This window comes from Eleutherodactylus coqui, chromosome 4 (assembly GCF_035609145.1).
Source record: "Eleutherodactylus coqui strain aEleCoq1 chromosome 4, aEleCoq1.hap1, whole genome shotgun sequence".
Taxonomy (NCBI): domain Eukaryota; kingdom Metazoa; phylum Chordata; class Amphibia; order Anura; family Eleutherodactylidae; genus Eleutherodactylus; species Eleutherodactylus coqui.
In genome coordinates this window covers 287,089,965-287,102,749 of record NC_089840.1, presented here as the reverse complement: position 1 = coordinate 287,102,749, position 12,785 = coordinate 287,089,965, and the positions used below count along the sequence as shown (strand labels likewise).

The 12,785-nt window shown below is 41.8% G+C and overlaps 2 protein-coding genes across 2 annotated transcripts in view; both read left to right on the top strand.

Moving 5' to 3' along the window:
• The window catches only part of LOC136626750 (uncharacterized), a 169,810-nt gene that overhangs the window by 58,740 nt on the left and 98,285 nt on the right, over positions 1-12,785 (top strand). The gene's annotated exons all lie outside the window — the stretch shown is intronic.
• LOC136624427 (uncharacterized) lies at positions 3,411-12,367 on the top strand. The gene is made up of 5 exons (XM_066598405.1): positions 3,411-3,698; positions 9,030-9,155; positions 9,468-9,687; positions 9,820-9,979; positions 11,517-12,367. The coding sequence occupies exons 1-5, from the start codon at positions 3,594-3,596 to the stop codon at positions 12,118-12,120; spliced, it is 1,215 nt and encodes a 404-aa protein (XP_066454502.1). The 5' UTR covers positions 3,411-3,593; the 3' UTR covers positions 12,121-12,367.

Below are 12,785 nucleotides of genomic sequence, written 5' to 3'. Positions count from 1 at the left end.
CACACCCCAGGATAAACAGATACTGCAGGTCAACCTCAGTAGAGGCAAATTATTTTGGTTTGAAGGAAGTTTGTCAGGTGAAATTAGCCCTAATAACATTCGTAACATAGTTTGTAAGGCCGAATGAAGACAATGTCCATCTAGTCCAGCGCTGTTAGATCAGCATTCACACATGAAAGGCCATCACACCATTATTTGTTCTGGCAGAGCTTCCATCAGGGAGACTTTTTACATTCTTCTGCCTCACACGCTGTATACAAATGAAGCTGAGACCGTCAAATGGGAAGGCTGCTTAGCTCCTACTGGTTCGGTGCTTCTGCCCTCCTCAGACCCTCCTCTTGTTTAATGATTGACAGCAACATTCTGCAATCATTAAGCAAGAGGATGGGTTGAGGAAGCCTGACAGCAGAAAAGCATGGAACCAGTCTGAGTTGAGCACCCACCCAATGGATGATCTCAGGCTTCTTTGTATACAGCGTACAGGGGGAAAAACGAATATTTCTCACTAATAGAAGCTCTGCCACAACAGATAATGGTGTGATGCCCCGTCACGAGTGAACACTGATCTGAGAGTCCTGATGGTTACTATGGCTAATTTCACGACAGACTTTTTTTAAATTCGGTAATGGGTCCATTTCAGTTGCATAACTTCAGTGCCCATCTAATGGCGTTTTACATTGTGATATAGAAAATTTTTAGATTTTTTTAAAATAATTACTTTCTGTTGAAATTATTTTCAAATAATTAACATAACAAAACAAGCTTGAGGGGTAACAGCCCGGGTCTAAAACAAAGGCTCGGCGGACCTTTCACAATATGGGAGCAATGGGGGTTAAAGAGTATGTTCATTTAAAATAATTCCATGAGTGTAAAAAAAAGACTAAAGATTAAAAATAATAATATTAGAAGTAAAGTGTCCAGCATCACTGAGTACCATGAAAAGGAAAAAGAAACAGAAAGAAGCGAGGGTTGAACAGATCAAGACAACAGACCATATTGTCTCCCATGGCATACGGGCCTGGTACAAGCAACGCATCTCTGAAAAAAGAACAATGTAGGTAATGTGTACATTATGGGGGAGGTTTTAGCCAAATATTCCATCCGAGGTGCCCAGGAAGAAAATGAGGAGGTTTTAGTTACGTATCTGTAAGAATATAGAACCTCCAAATGATACGTAAGATTAATGGAATTAACAACTTCGTTCAAAGAAGATGCATCTGAAGATTTCCATTTTTTGGCAATTGCCAGGCAAGATGCAAGAAAGATATGGGAGATGAACGCCCATCTTTTTACTCCGTTATTATCTGTAGACACAAAGCAAACAGCCAGTGCCCGGTCTGAGACCACAAAATGACGTGATACCAAACAAAATAATAACAGGGCAGGACTACCACACACAGAAGTAGGTACCCTCGAGGCCATATCCTCTCCAACATGTTTCAGGGATAGAATTGTTAAAATTGTTAGCCCTTTCCAATCCACTGTCTGATGTCTAAAGACATTCTGATTGAAGGCTGTACAGCTTTTGATGTCGGAATATGTCCAGCAGGGTATTCTTACTGTATATTACTGGCCGCTCTGTTGTCGGGGGCCTCTCCAGCATGTCCAATACTGCAGTACTGGCTCTCGCCAGCAGGTGGCGCCATTGTATAATGGCAGAAAGAGAAAAGCCCCTAGGAAACCCTGAATCCAAAATTGGATTGCAAAGGGTTAATTCTAAGTCTAACTGGAGCTAAGATACCAACACATAAAGATTTTTGCAAGGACTTCCAATGCCTGATTCCATGTGAAACTTTTTTAGTCCAAGACAGCCATCTTCGATTCCTCCAGTTGGAACTGATGTTTAAAGTCTTCTTCCTATAGTTACATATGAAGAGATTTGCTTGGGAATAGTAAGCTTATGAACATTTAGGGATCAAAGAGTGTATTGCAATCTTAAAAAGGCAAAAAATATACTACTAGGTATTGGAAACGACTTACAAAGTGTAGGAAAATCTAATCTAGAATTATTTTCATATAAATCACCAATTTTCATCATGCCTAGAGATTCCCGAGCTCCAAATTCAAAGTCTGTGAGGATGGAGGATAAAAAAACGTAAAGAAAGGGCCAAGATCAGAATCCGAGATACTAATTAAGAAACCTAATGATGCTAGACATGGGCTGAGATTACCAAGCTCGGTAAGGAATGAGACGATGAAGGGGGAGATTTAACCCCCCAAAAAATCAGAGGGGCTCCTAAAACAGTGGAATCAATTGATATCCGCCTTTAATTCGAAGATGTCCACCAATGTTTGATTTGATCCAAAATCGTTGCATGAACGTAACGTTTAATGTCAAGGACTTTCATATCACCTATTTCATAGGGTTTGGCTAAAGTGGAAAATGTCATTCTAGCATGACTGCGAGCCCAAATGAAAGTGTTAAGAATAGTCTGTAGTTGAAGGGATAGAAATCCGTACAATTGTAAAAATCTAGAGAATACATGACAAGCCCATCATTTAATTGCTGCTATCCTTCCTGCCCGGGAAATAAAGGGATTACAACATTTATTTAAGAGTTGTGGAATGTAGTTAAGCATGGGAAAATTAATTTTTGGTGAATGTATAGGAGTAAAGGCTTGTTAAATGAATGTCTAGATATGGAATGGTCATTCCATACACACGGGAAAGAATTAATTATATGTTGCTTAGTTTTATCGTCAATCCAAATACCCAGTAATTGAGATTTTATATTGTTTATCCTATAATAAGAACATTTTCCAAAATCAGAAACTACAGATTGGGCCTGTAGGATGGAAATAGGGAAATAGGATGAAAATTAGCTGGGGAGGTAGTTTCTTTGGTAGCTTTGGGTAAAGTGACAATAAGGGCCACTAATTTTTCTGAGGGAAAGGAACCCTTATCCATTCCCTCATTAATCACTGTCACCAGATAGGGCCAGAAGGGAAGAATATTTTCTTTAAATAACCATTAGAGAAGCCCCAATAGACTTTAACATTTTGATGGCTTCTAAAACTTAAGACCTAGAGATCAGTGCAGGGAGGCTAACTGGTCGAGTGACAGGCATGGGAGATTAATATTCTGGAGAAAATGTGAAATGTCTTTCAATTGGGGTTGATGCTTATTTGTATCTTCTCCTACATTATAAAGAGAGGCGCAATATGAGACAAATGCATTAGCAATTTCTTGGGTAAGAATAATTTTATGCCCACCAGAGTCTAAAATATATATAATCCTTTCCTTAGATTTAAAGGGGTTGTCTCGCGGCAGCAAGTGGGGTTATACACTTCTGTATGGCCATATTAATGCACTTTGTAATGTACATTGTGCATTAAATATGAGCCATACAGAAGTTATTCACTTACCTGCTCCATTGCTGGCGTCCCCGTCTCCATGGCTCCGTCTAATTTCGGTGTCTTCTGGCTTTTTTAGACACGCTTGCGCAGTCCGGTCTTCTGCTGTGTGCTCGCGCCGAAGAGCTGGTCTGTGCGTCGTCATCGTAGCTCCACCCCGTCACGTGGTGCCAATCAGCCAATTAGGTGGCTGTATCGGCAGTGGAACGCAAGGAAGGAGAAGACAATCCATGGTGCACCATGGGAGAAGACCCGCGGTGCACCATGGGAGAAAACCGCGGTGCATCATTGGGAAAGGACCAGTGGCCATCTTTAAAAGAAGATGCTGCGCGAACAGGGATGCAGGTAAGTGATTTTTTTTTTTTAAATAACTAACGGAATTGATTTTAACAGGGCAGAATGCGGGGGTAAGTTAAAAAAAAAAATTTGGATTTCGCCGCGGGACAACCCCCTTTAGGTTCTTTGACCAATAGTACCCTAGTATGGTTTTATGATTATCATATGTGTAAAATTGCATATTCATTTTTCAAATACCAATACCATGTTTCACTGCCCAAAGACTCTGCAGCTTGGACAGCAATCTAAATATCTCTTCCATTCTTTGAGGTGTGGGATTAACTTTATTTAGGGAGTAAATGGTATTAATTTCAGAGGTCAGGAAAGTTAATTCTTCTTTTTCTTTTAGCCATAGAACAGTATTTTATAACTAAATCTCTCATATAAGCTTTAGGGGCAGTGAGATGTGTGTTCTGGATGGGAAAAAATATATTTATTAAGTCTCCAAAGGAGGGAAAGAGATTAGGGAAACTTCCCATGTAGTGATAAAGACACTGGGGAATGATCTGACCAGGCGATGGTCCGTATAACCTCCCTTAATCCCTGGCATCCAAGAGAAACAAGTCAATTCTTCAAGATGAAGAATGAGTCAAAAATAAAAAAGGTAGAGTCTCTCTCAGAGCCATGAAGAAAGCGCTAACCATCATACAGTTCCTCTCTCTGCAAAAGCGGAATTATAGAAGGTAATCTAGATCCAGAAACGGAATCAAGAGTTGGATCCATAATTGAATTGAAGTCATCCCCAATTATCAAGGAGCCCTTTTGTACCTCAGCAGTTTCTTTCAAAACATGTGAAAAAAATTTAGCTTACGGCTTATACAGGAAATATACATTCACTAAAGTGAAAGGGGCATTATTAATTTCACAGAGACAAATTATGAAACAACCTAAAGGATCTCTGTATAGGTCCTGCTGAGAAGATGATACCAAATTACTGATTGCGATTCATAGTCCCTTGTTTTCCTATTACAGTTTGAAGCAAAAAAAAGGATGCAGGAATGGAGGATGAGGGCATGTATGGTGTTTATCTTGCATAAACTGCATTTCTTGAGCAAAGAATACGCCAGTGTGAAGCTTGTGGCCTCATGCCATAGCCAACTGCTGTGCTGATTTCATGGCGAACAGTGGTGGACATGTAGAAGAAGGAAAGACCTCTCCTTAATATGACAAAAACAAAAGTTACAGAAGATCAAATCAAATTAAAAAGCAATATAACAGTGTTCACCTAGTGCCTATTGCACTAAAGGTGAATCATAATTTGGGGGTTTTAACATATCCAAACATCATAAATAGCTCCATGATGCAAATAAATTCTTGGCGGCTGAGGACCGTTCTTGTGCAATCCGAAATGGGGGCCTACTTGTTGAAGAAGGTGCAGCTTGAACAACAGGAATGTCCCACTTCTTTAGAAGAGACAGTCTGTCCATCCATCATACAAGCTGCTACATAGGATGCACCATTTATTGAGATGAGAAGCTGAGTAGGGAAGCCCCATTTATACTTAATGTTGGCACCATGGAGAGCAGAGGTAACAGATGAGAATTGTCTATGGAGTTGCAAAGTTGCTGGAGAGAGATCAGGAAACATCAGTATGGCATTATATGGGTCTGGTAAAGATCCATCTTCATAGAATTTGAAGAGACCTCCAGAGTCATCGGGTCCTACTCAATGCAGGATTTTCTCCTTGTCTGATAAAAATGGATTCGAGCTAAGACGTTCCGTGGAGCATCCTCTAGGACGGAGCGAACTTTAGGAATTCTTTGTGTTCTATTGATATATTCCAGTGGAGATAAGGGATGGAAGTAAAGTTTGAAAGAGCTGGAGTAGGTATTGAGGAAAGGTCAGCAGTGGATACAGATTCCGGAATCCCATGGAATTTTGTGTTTCTTCTTGACATATCTTCCAGGTCTATAACTTTTTAATGTAGACAGGAGATTACTTCTTCCAAGACATTGTATGCATCTACCAACTCATTGTGGGCAGTGAAGCATTCAACAATTTTTTGTTCGATGCGGGCTGTATGAGTGTCAGGGTGGTCATTCTTGGTTTGAAGTTGATTACAATTTTTTTGCATATCTTGAGGAATATCCTTTTCAAGAGACAAAAGCATTTCCTTCAATGTATTAGTGGTTAAAGGATTATCTGTACCTGGATATGATTGTAAATTACAGGAGAGGTTTTCAATGTTTAGATCATCCGTAGTGGAAGAATAAGTTCCTTTTTTGGATGAAGAATCCTGAGCTATACACAAAAAGAAGAAAAAGAGGGCCCGGCCCTCCGTGAAACGGATCCAAAAAGTCACAAAGGTGGTCAAATGGGTCCTCCATTTGACCACCTTTGTGACTTTTTGGATCCGTTTCACAGAGCGCCGGGCCCTCTTTTTTCTTTTTGTGTATAGCTCAGGATTCTTTAGCAGTCAAGCCCTTTTGTAAGGGCTCATGGAGGTTGTGTGTGGGAACCCCTCTTCATTGGGGGCATTTCCCACCTTCACCGGGTAAGTTCCATCCATATTTATACTTACATTGCATTTGAACCATTGGATTAGTGGACGGAGCGCTGTCCTTTTACCTATTCTTGTTGTTTTTTGAATGAAGGGCCTTTAGAGTTGGGGGAGGCCTGTAGGGAGCCCATAATATCTCTTTTTGTGACCTCTGGGTGCCGGACCTTGCTGCTGTTGTCTGAAATGAGGAAGAGCCAGTAGAGGAACTGAGAAGTTGCTGCTGTTTTTTGCATTTCTGAGCTGTGATTATAAGAATCCACATCTCTACTGGTGCTGTGAGGGCCAGAAGGGAAGAAATCTGCAAGTTTCCTAGGATTTTGACCCATTTTAGGCTGGGAATAAATAGATTTTTTTGCAGATTGGTAGTGTTCCCTTTGTTGATTATAGAAGGATATTTATCTCCAGCAAGTTACTTTTATGGTCTACAAATGGATGAGTCAAAAATATCCATTATACGTATTGTGAAAAATGACAGAAACTGGATTGCGCGGTCGGGTTATGAACCGCTTGGGAGCCATAAATCAAGAAAGCAAGTTTCAATCAACAATGCCTTTTTGTGATGTTGTAGTCTCGCAAATGGCGGCTTAGAAGGATAACAGAAGTTCCTGTTTTTAATAGAAGCAGCACTAATTGCCTCCCCTTGTAGCTCAGCTTTATTGATTTTAAAAAGTCTTATAGGTTTGAGGTACACTAGACAAAGAAGTGGAGATTTCAATAAAGCCCCGTAGCACACCTCGTTGCAATTATAATCTGTAGCCGACAGATTAGAAGTGTGTTCAATAGACCTTAAAATGTAGCAAATTCAGCATCCCTCAACCCTTCCAAATATGATATAAAACAGATTTATCTGGAAATGGGCGGACTACAATACCCAGAGACGTTATCAAAATTGGTGTCATTTAGTTTAGAAAAGAGACGGCTGAGGATATGACCTAATAACTATGTATAATATATCAGGGGTCAGTACAGGGTTCTCTCCCATCATCTAGCTATTCCCTGGACTGTAACAAGGGGGCGCCCTTTACATCTGTAGGAAAGAGGTTTCTACACTGATAGAAGGGGATTCTTTACTGTAAGAGCAGTAAGTCTATTGAACTCTCTGTCTGAGTACAAGAAGGGCAAGAAGTGTAATAATATTACATGTTATATTACTGATTACTTCAGAAAGGTCGATGATCCAGGGATTATTTCGATCTGCTAGATTGGAGTCGGGAAGGAATTTTTTTCCCCTTAAAATGAGGAAAATTGGCTTCTACCTCATTGGGCTATTTTGCCTTCTTCTGGATCAACACTGAGGTGTAATAGTCTAAACTGAATGGACATGTTAGGGTGGTTTCACATCTGTGTCTGCTCCTAAATTTTCTGTTCTTTAATTAAAAAACGAGGGCAAACTGGGCCTATAGAGAGAAATACATTTTTTTGCTCTCAGTTTAGGTTCAGTTTGAGTCCGTACCGTTTGCTTTCAGTTTTTCAGTTCAAAAAAACGGAAAGCGCCTTTTCCGGTTTTTTTTTTTGCATAAAAGTCAATGACAGACAGAAGCAAACTGAAGGGCTTTCATCTGCCTTCCATTTTGAAAGGATGCTTTTTAGCAGTACACGTCTGCAAAGCCAAAAGTCAGGTGACCTAAGGGGCAGAGAGAAGCCCGGCCACCACCCAAGAGTGTGTAGAGCATTGTGCTGGCTCGGAGGAAGAGCTCTGGCAGACCTGAGTAAGACTTGTGGAGCGTGCAATGTGACCGTATCATCAGCTGCTCTACCCCAAACAAGGTATTTGCATGCATGCAAGGAGCAGTGTGTGTATTGGTATATATGGTTGCTTCCTTTTTTTCCCTGTCTGGTGTCTGTATTGAATGCTTTCACACCTGTGTAGAAACCATCCTTCGAAAGTTCCATCACAGATCCGGCACAAACCACGAGAAGAAAAAGTCCTGCATGTAGGACTTCTTCATCCGGTAAAATGCCGGACAGGCAAGTGGAGACTAAAGAGACTCCATTAAAGTCAATGGGGCCTGTTTGGCACCACCATTCAGTTCCATCATCAGACGGATCTGTTCGACCAGGGGATTCCCCTTTTTCTGCTCCCATAATATAGCATGAATGGGAACACTCATGCAGATTTCCTGTAGCCCTGATTATGCAATAGAGAAAACATCCTGTACGCTACACTGCAGCACACGTGGTGCAAGCTGGTTGACCGAAAGTGTATCTCGTATCGCTGATTTCTTCCCAAAACGCTGAGTCCACGCGGGCGGATTTGCTGCAGAATTTCCCTGCTGACTTTCCACATTGAAATTCCGCTGTATTTACAATAGTAACAAAGTGGATGGGATTTCGAAAATCTCATCCACAAGCTGCAGAAAAAATCCACACAAAACCTGTGCGGAAAATTGAGATGCGGATTTCAATTTCACAGCATTTCAGTTTCTGCTGTGAAATTCACTTCCTCTCACTGGGAGGGGTGGGGGTAAATTATAATCAAAAATACGCTATAAAAGCTGGGTCAAAATTTGGACAAAAGGGTGCGAGTTTTGAGTCAGACTTTCCGCTGCTGATCAGCTTAAGTGTCCGCCGTGGTCATTCTACAGCAAATTAGCCCCCCGTGCATCTAACTTAATACTATATATGGGCATTATGTACATTGATATATATGTTGTATCCCTGATGTGTTGATCTAAAATACTTCTTTTAAAACCAAAATAATGGTGTTTTTGTTCTTTAATTTACAGAGTTGTTGACTTTCAAAAATGTCAGGTCCATCGCCTTCCTGTAGACGCACTATAACATTGTGAAGTACATGGAGTGCAAAACCAATCTTAAATAGGCGACATTTCTAATTGCAGGTGTCTTCCAGTGATTTCTCTCCCAACAGTGGGTCAGACACACAGCGGCACCAAAAAAAGGCCTCCCACAGCTGTCCCAGAGGTGATCAACGCAAACGTCGTCAGGGTCGGGGCGCTGAAGAAAAAGTATGTTTTCCATTGTCTTACTTTTTGTCATTCCTTCATTGCATACACTTGGAAATAGTTGCCATAAACTGTCGTCCCACAGTCTGAATTTTTTTGCTTTTATGCTCTTCAAGGCCAGAGATTTTTAACGTATCCGTTTTTTTTGTCCCTGCCTTCCAAGCACCGTGGCATTTTCTGCGCCAGGTTGAATACAATTTCTCCCCTCGAAATGTGCACTAAATGCATCAAGAGGCAGTGGAAGTATTAGAGAAGTCCAAGGTTGTGAACCTTCAATACCTACTGTGAACAATTACATTTTCCCTTGCCTGTTAGGAAAGTTCTCGCTCAAGAAGGGAGGGTGACCCAGGGGAGCAGGTCCCTGATATCAGCAGCGCCTTACTGATCGAAATGGTGGAGGCCAGGACATCCCTGTGGGACCAAACCTCCGAGGGATACTTGGACCACCAAGCCAACCGGAGGTTATGGTTTGAGATGGGAAGAGAGATGTTTTCATCTTGGGAGGATATGTCTAATAAACTGCAAAAAAAGTGCGGTAAGTATCTAAACTGCAATTATAAAAAAAAAACATTGAACCACCGTCTTTGAACGAACACTTAACCTTTTGTTTTCAGGTTGTCACGAGAATGTGGACTTCGGTAGTAAAATATTTCTTTCTTTTTCACAGTTAAAAACTTAGTGACCCGTTGGAGATCTATACGTGACAGATTCACCAGGGACCTCCATGAAGAGCGAACAGCCCCTAGCGGTTCAGTCCCCACGCTAAAGAGACAATACCGCTACCAAGCCATGCTGCAGTTTCTCAAGCCATCAGCTGAACTTCGTCAGTAAGTTTATTGTAACACATCTCCCAAGGGGTTAACTCAAAATCAGTGGGTTCTGACCACTAAGACCCCACCAATCCTTAGAACAGGGGTCCCATATCCTGCCTCCTCTTCATTGTGGGCTTACTGCACCCCCTGCAGTAAAGAGGAGATTGAATGGAGTGATGGCTTCTCATGCTTGGCCATATCTCCATTCCATGTGTAGTCACCGCAGGTGGTTGAAGCAACCCCGTAATGATGAGAAGAAGGAGAAACAGGACCCCATTCTCAGGATCAGTGGGAGGAGTCTCAGCAGTGAGACCCTCATCATTCGTAAAATTTTTCCATATCCTCTAAATAGTGGATAACTTTTTATTTAGTATAACCCCTTTAATTGTGAAGCAATTACAGGTGTATTTGGTTTACAGCAAGTTGTTCACTATACGCAGGGGCAGTAATAAAACAACATATTGGGGGTCTTATGTACCCCACTGTCAAAAGGAATGCAGTGGCAAAGTGCATGCCAGACCTCAAATTCATGCATGTAACTGGGAGCGTTGGAAGTAGGTCACCACTGATCGGCTATCTCCATCGCTCACATTAATTTAAAAGGGCGTTCCGGAGAGTACTGAGGCATTATTGCTTTTGGTGCTCCCAATGAGATGAATGCAACGTTGTTTGACCATGTGCATGGCTACTCCATTCCTTTTGCCTGTCTCAGGTGAGTACATTAGACCCTCGTTATAGAGTTTGATGGGTTTTCCTAGTGGTCAGACTCCTAACAATCCATGATTTAGCCCCTATCTTGAGGCCAGGGGGTAACTTGCTGTAACCATAATACCCCTTTAAAATTGACTTTAGGTCAGAAAACTTCTAAAAGCACCCAGAATAGTTTAAAAACATTCTAACTGTTGTAAGCAAGCAGGGTACACTTGCCACTGGATCGCCAACCTTTTAGACTGGAATGGCAACCAACCTGCAGAAACACTCAGAAGACGTAGATTCTCTTTCATAATCTGGCGCCTGCCAGCCTTTATTCTGTATCACACAGGTATCTTATACACAACATGCAAAGTCCATAAACACCCCAACTGGGTGTGAGGTTAGGGTTGTCGTCCCTGTGAACCTCGGGCCTTTGGTTCACCTTGGACCACCAGCCTGCAGTACCTCAACTCTGCTGTGCTGTCACTTCCCCTTTGCTTCTGGCAGGAACTGGTTTATATGCAACCAATTCCTGCTACACCCATCAGGTGTTAACCCTCTCTTTTCCTTTCCAGGTATCAGACTGCCTATTTATCACCCTCTGTAGGCCATTCTGATACTGCACCACTACACTGTACATTGTATTTTTTGAATTCTTTGTCATTGTGGTCTTGATAAATTGAGGGTTTGACAATAGGTTAGAATAATGCTGCACAAGTAAAACTAAGAAGTTAACTAGCAGGTTTGTCAACATAATGTGGAGCTCAATTATACTGGATATGTTTTGGTGTTCCGTATCTTTGTTTTGCAGGATATAACCAGAAAGCCTCTTAAATTTCACGTCTCCTGTTTTTTTTAGAACTATGACGAGCACACGTCAGCCTGAGGTCCCAGTTGAAGCTGCTACAGAACCCAACATCCATGCAGGTCCCTCTATACAACATCCAACTGAAAGGGACGCTAGCACTCCACTATCACAAACCTCTTCTGCCGATATAACTCCTCGGGCAGCTATCGAAGCCTCTTTCCAGGAGTTGTATCGGCAGAATAGGTCTGGTCGCAGAAGCCTGTGGAAGTGGGAGGATCTGGCAAAGCATACTCACAGTGCTTTGCTCAGTGTGGATGAAGCTATAAGGAAGAATCGGGAGGATTCCCTTTCTTTGATCCGTCGATTGGAGGGGGCAGGATTGGGGAATCAAATTCCAAGCCCTCACTACCACTTTTTCCAACTTCTTCTTCCAATAATGATGAAAATGACACCCGAACAGTTATACGAATGTCATATTGTGCTTTACAGGAGTGCCTGGGAAATCCTGAATCGCCCCCCATCCCATTCTTATTTTCTGGCTGGCTGCAATATTCGCAACTATTCAACTACACCTCAACGACCTGCCGAACACCAACCAGCAACAGCCATGCAAGCTCCACCTGCACATATATCCAGCGACAACATCCCACACTGATTTAGCCACACAATTTCCCCCATTCAACTGACCAATCTGACCCCGTCCACTCCAAACACCCATTAATATCCCGCCTTTTCTGATTCTTACCACCTCCATACCTCTAATGTTACAATTCCTGCAGTGTTTCTTGGACCTTCAGCCACTGGCTTTGATGGTCCTTCCAATGTGGATACAGGAGCCGTTCAAACTATGGTTCTGAAGACCATACTAATATAGTTTAAAATTTTATATTTCTAAGTTAAAAAAGGTTTTATGCGTAATAAAACTCGTTATTTTTTCACTTTTCAAAAAATTTTAATTGAAAATGCAACAATAAAGTTGTACGTTTTCAAAATTGTTTGGCTTTGTGTTTTTTTCACAAATAGCCTCTAAGTGAGGTTGGTCTTCTGTGCAGAGGCACTCTTTGGAATACCCACTGAAATTAATGTGAGAGATGGAGATAGCCGGTCAGTGGTGACCTACTTCCACTGCTCCCAGTTACATGCATGAAGTTAAGGTCTGGCATGGGTATTGCTACTGCATTCCTTTTGACAGTGGAGTACACAAGGCACAGTTATGTTGTTTTATTATTACACCTACCCAGGGGTGTAGCTAAAGGCTTATGGGCCGGGGGGGGGGGCAAAAGTTTATCTTGGGGCCCCCCAACTTCTCTTAACTCCTTA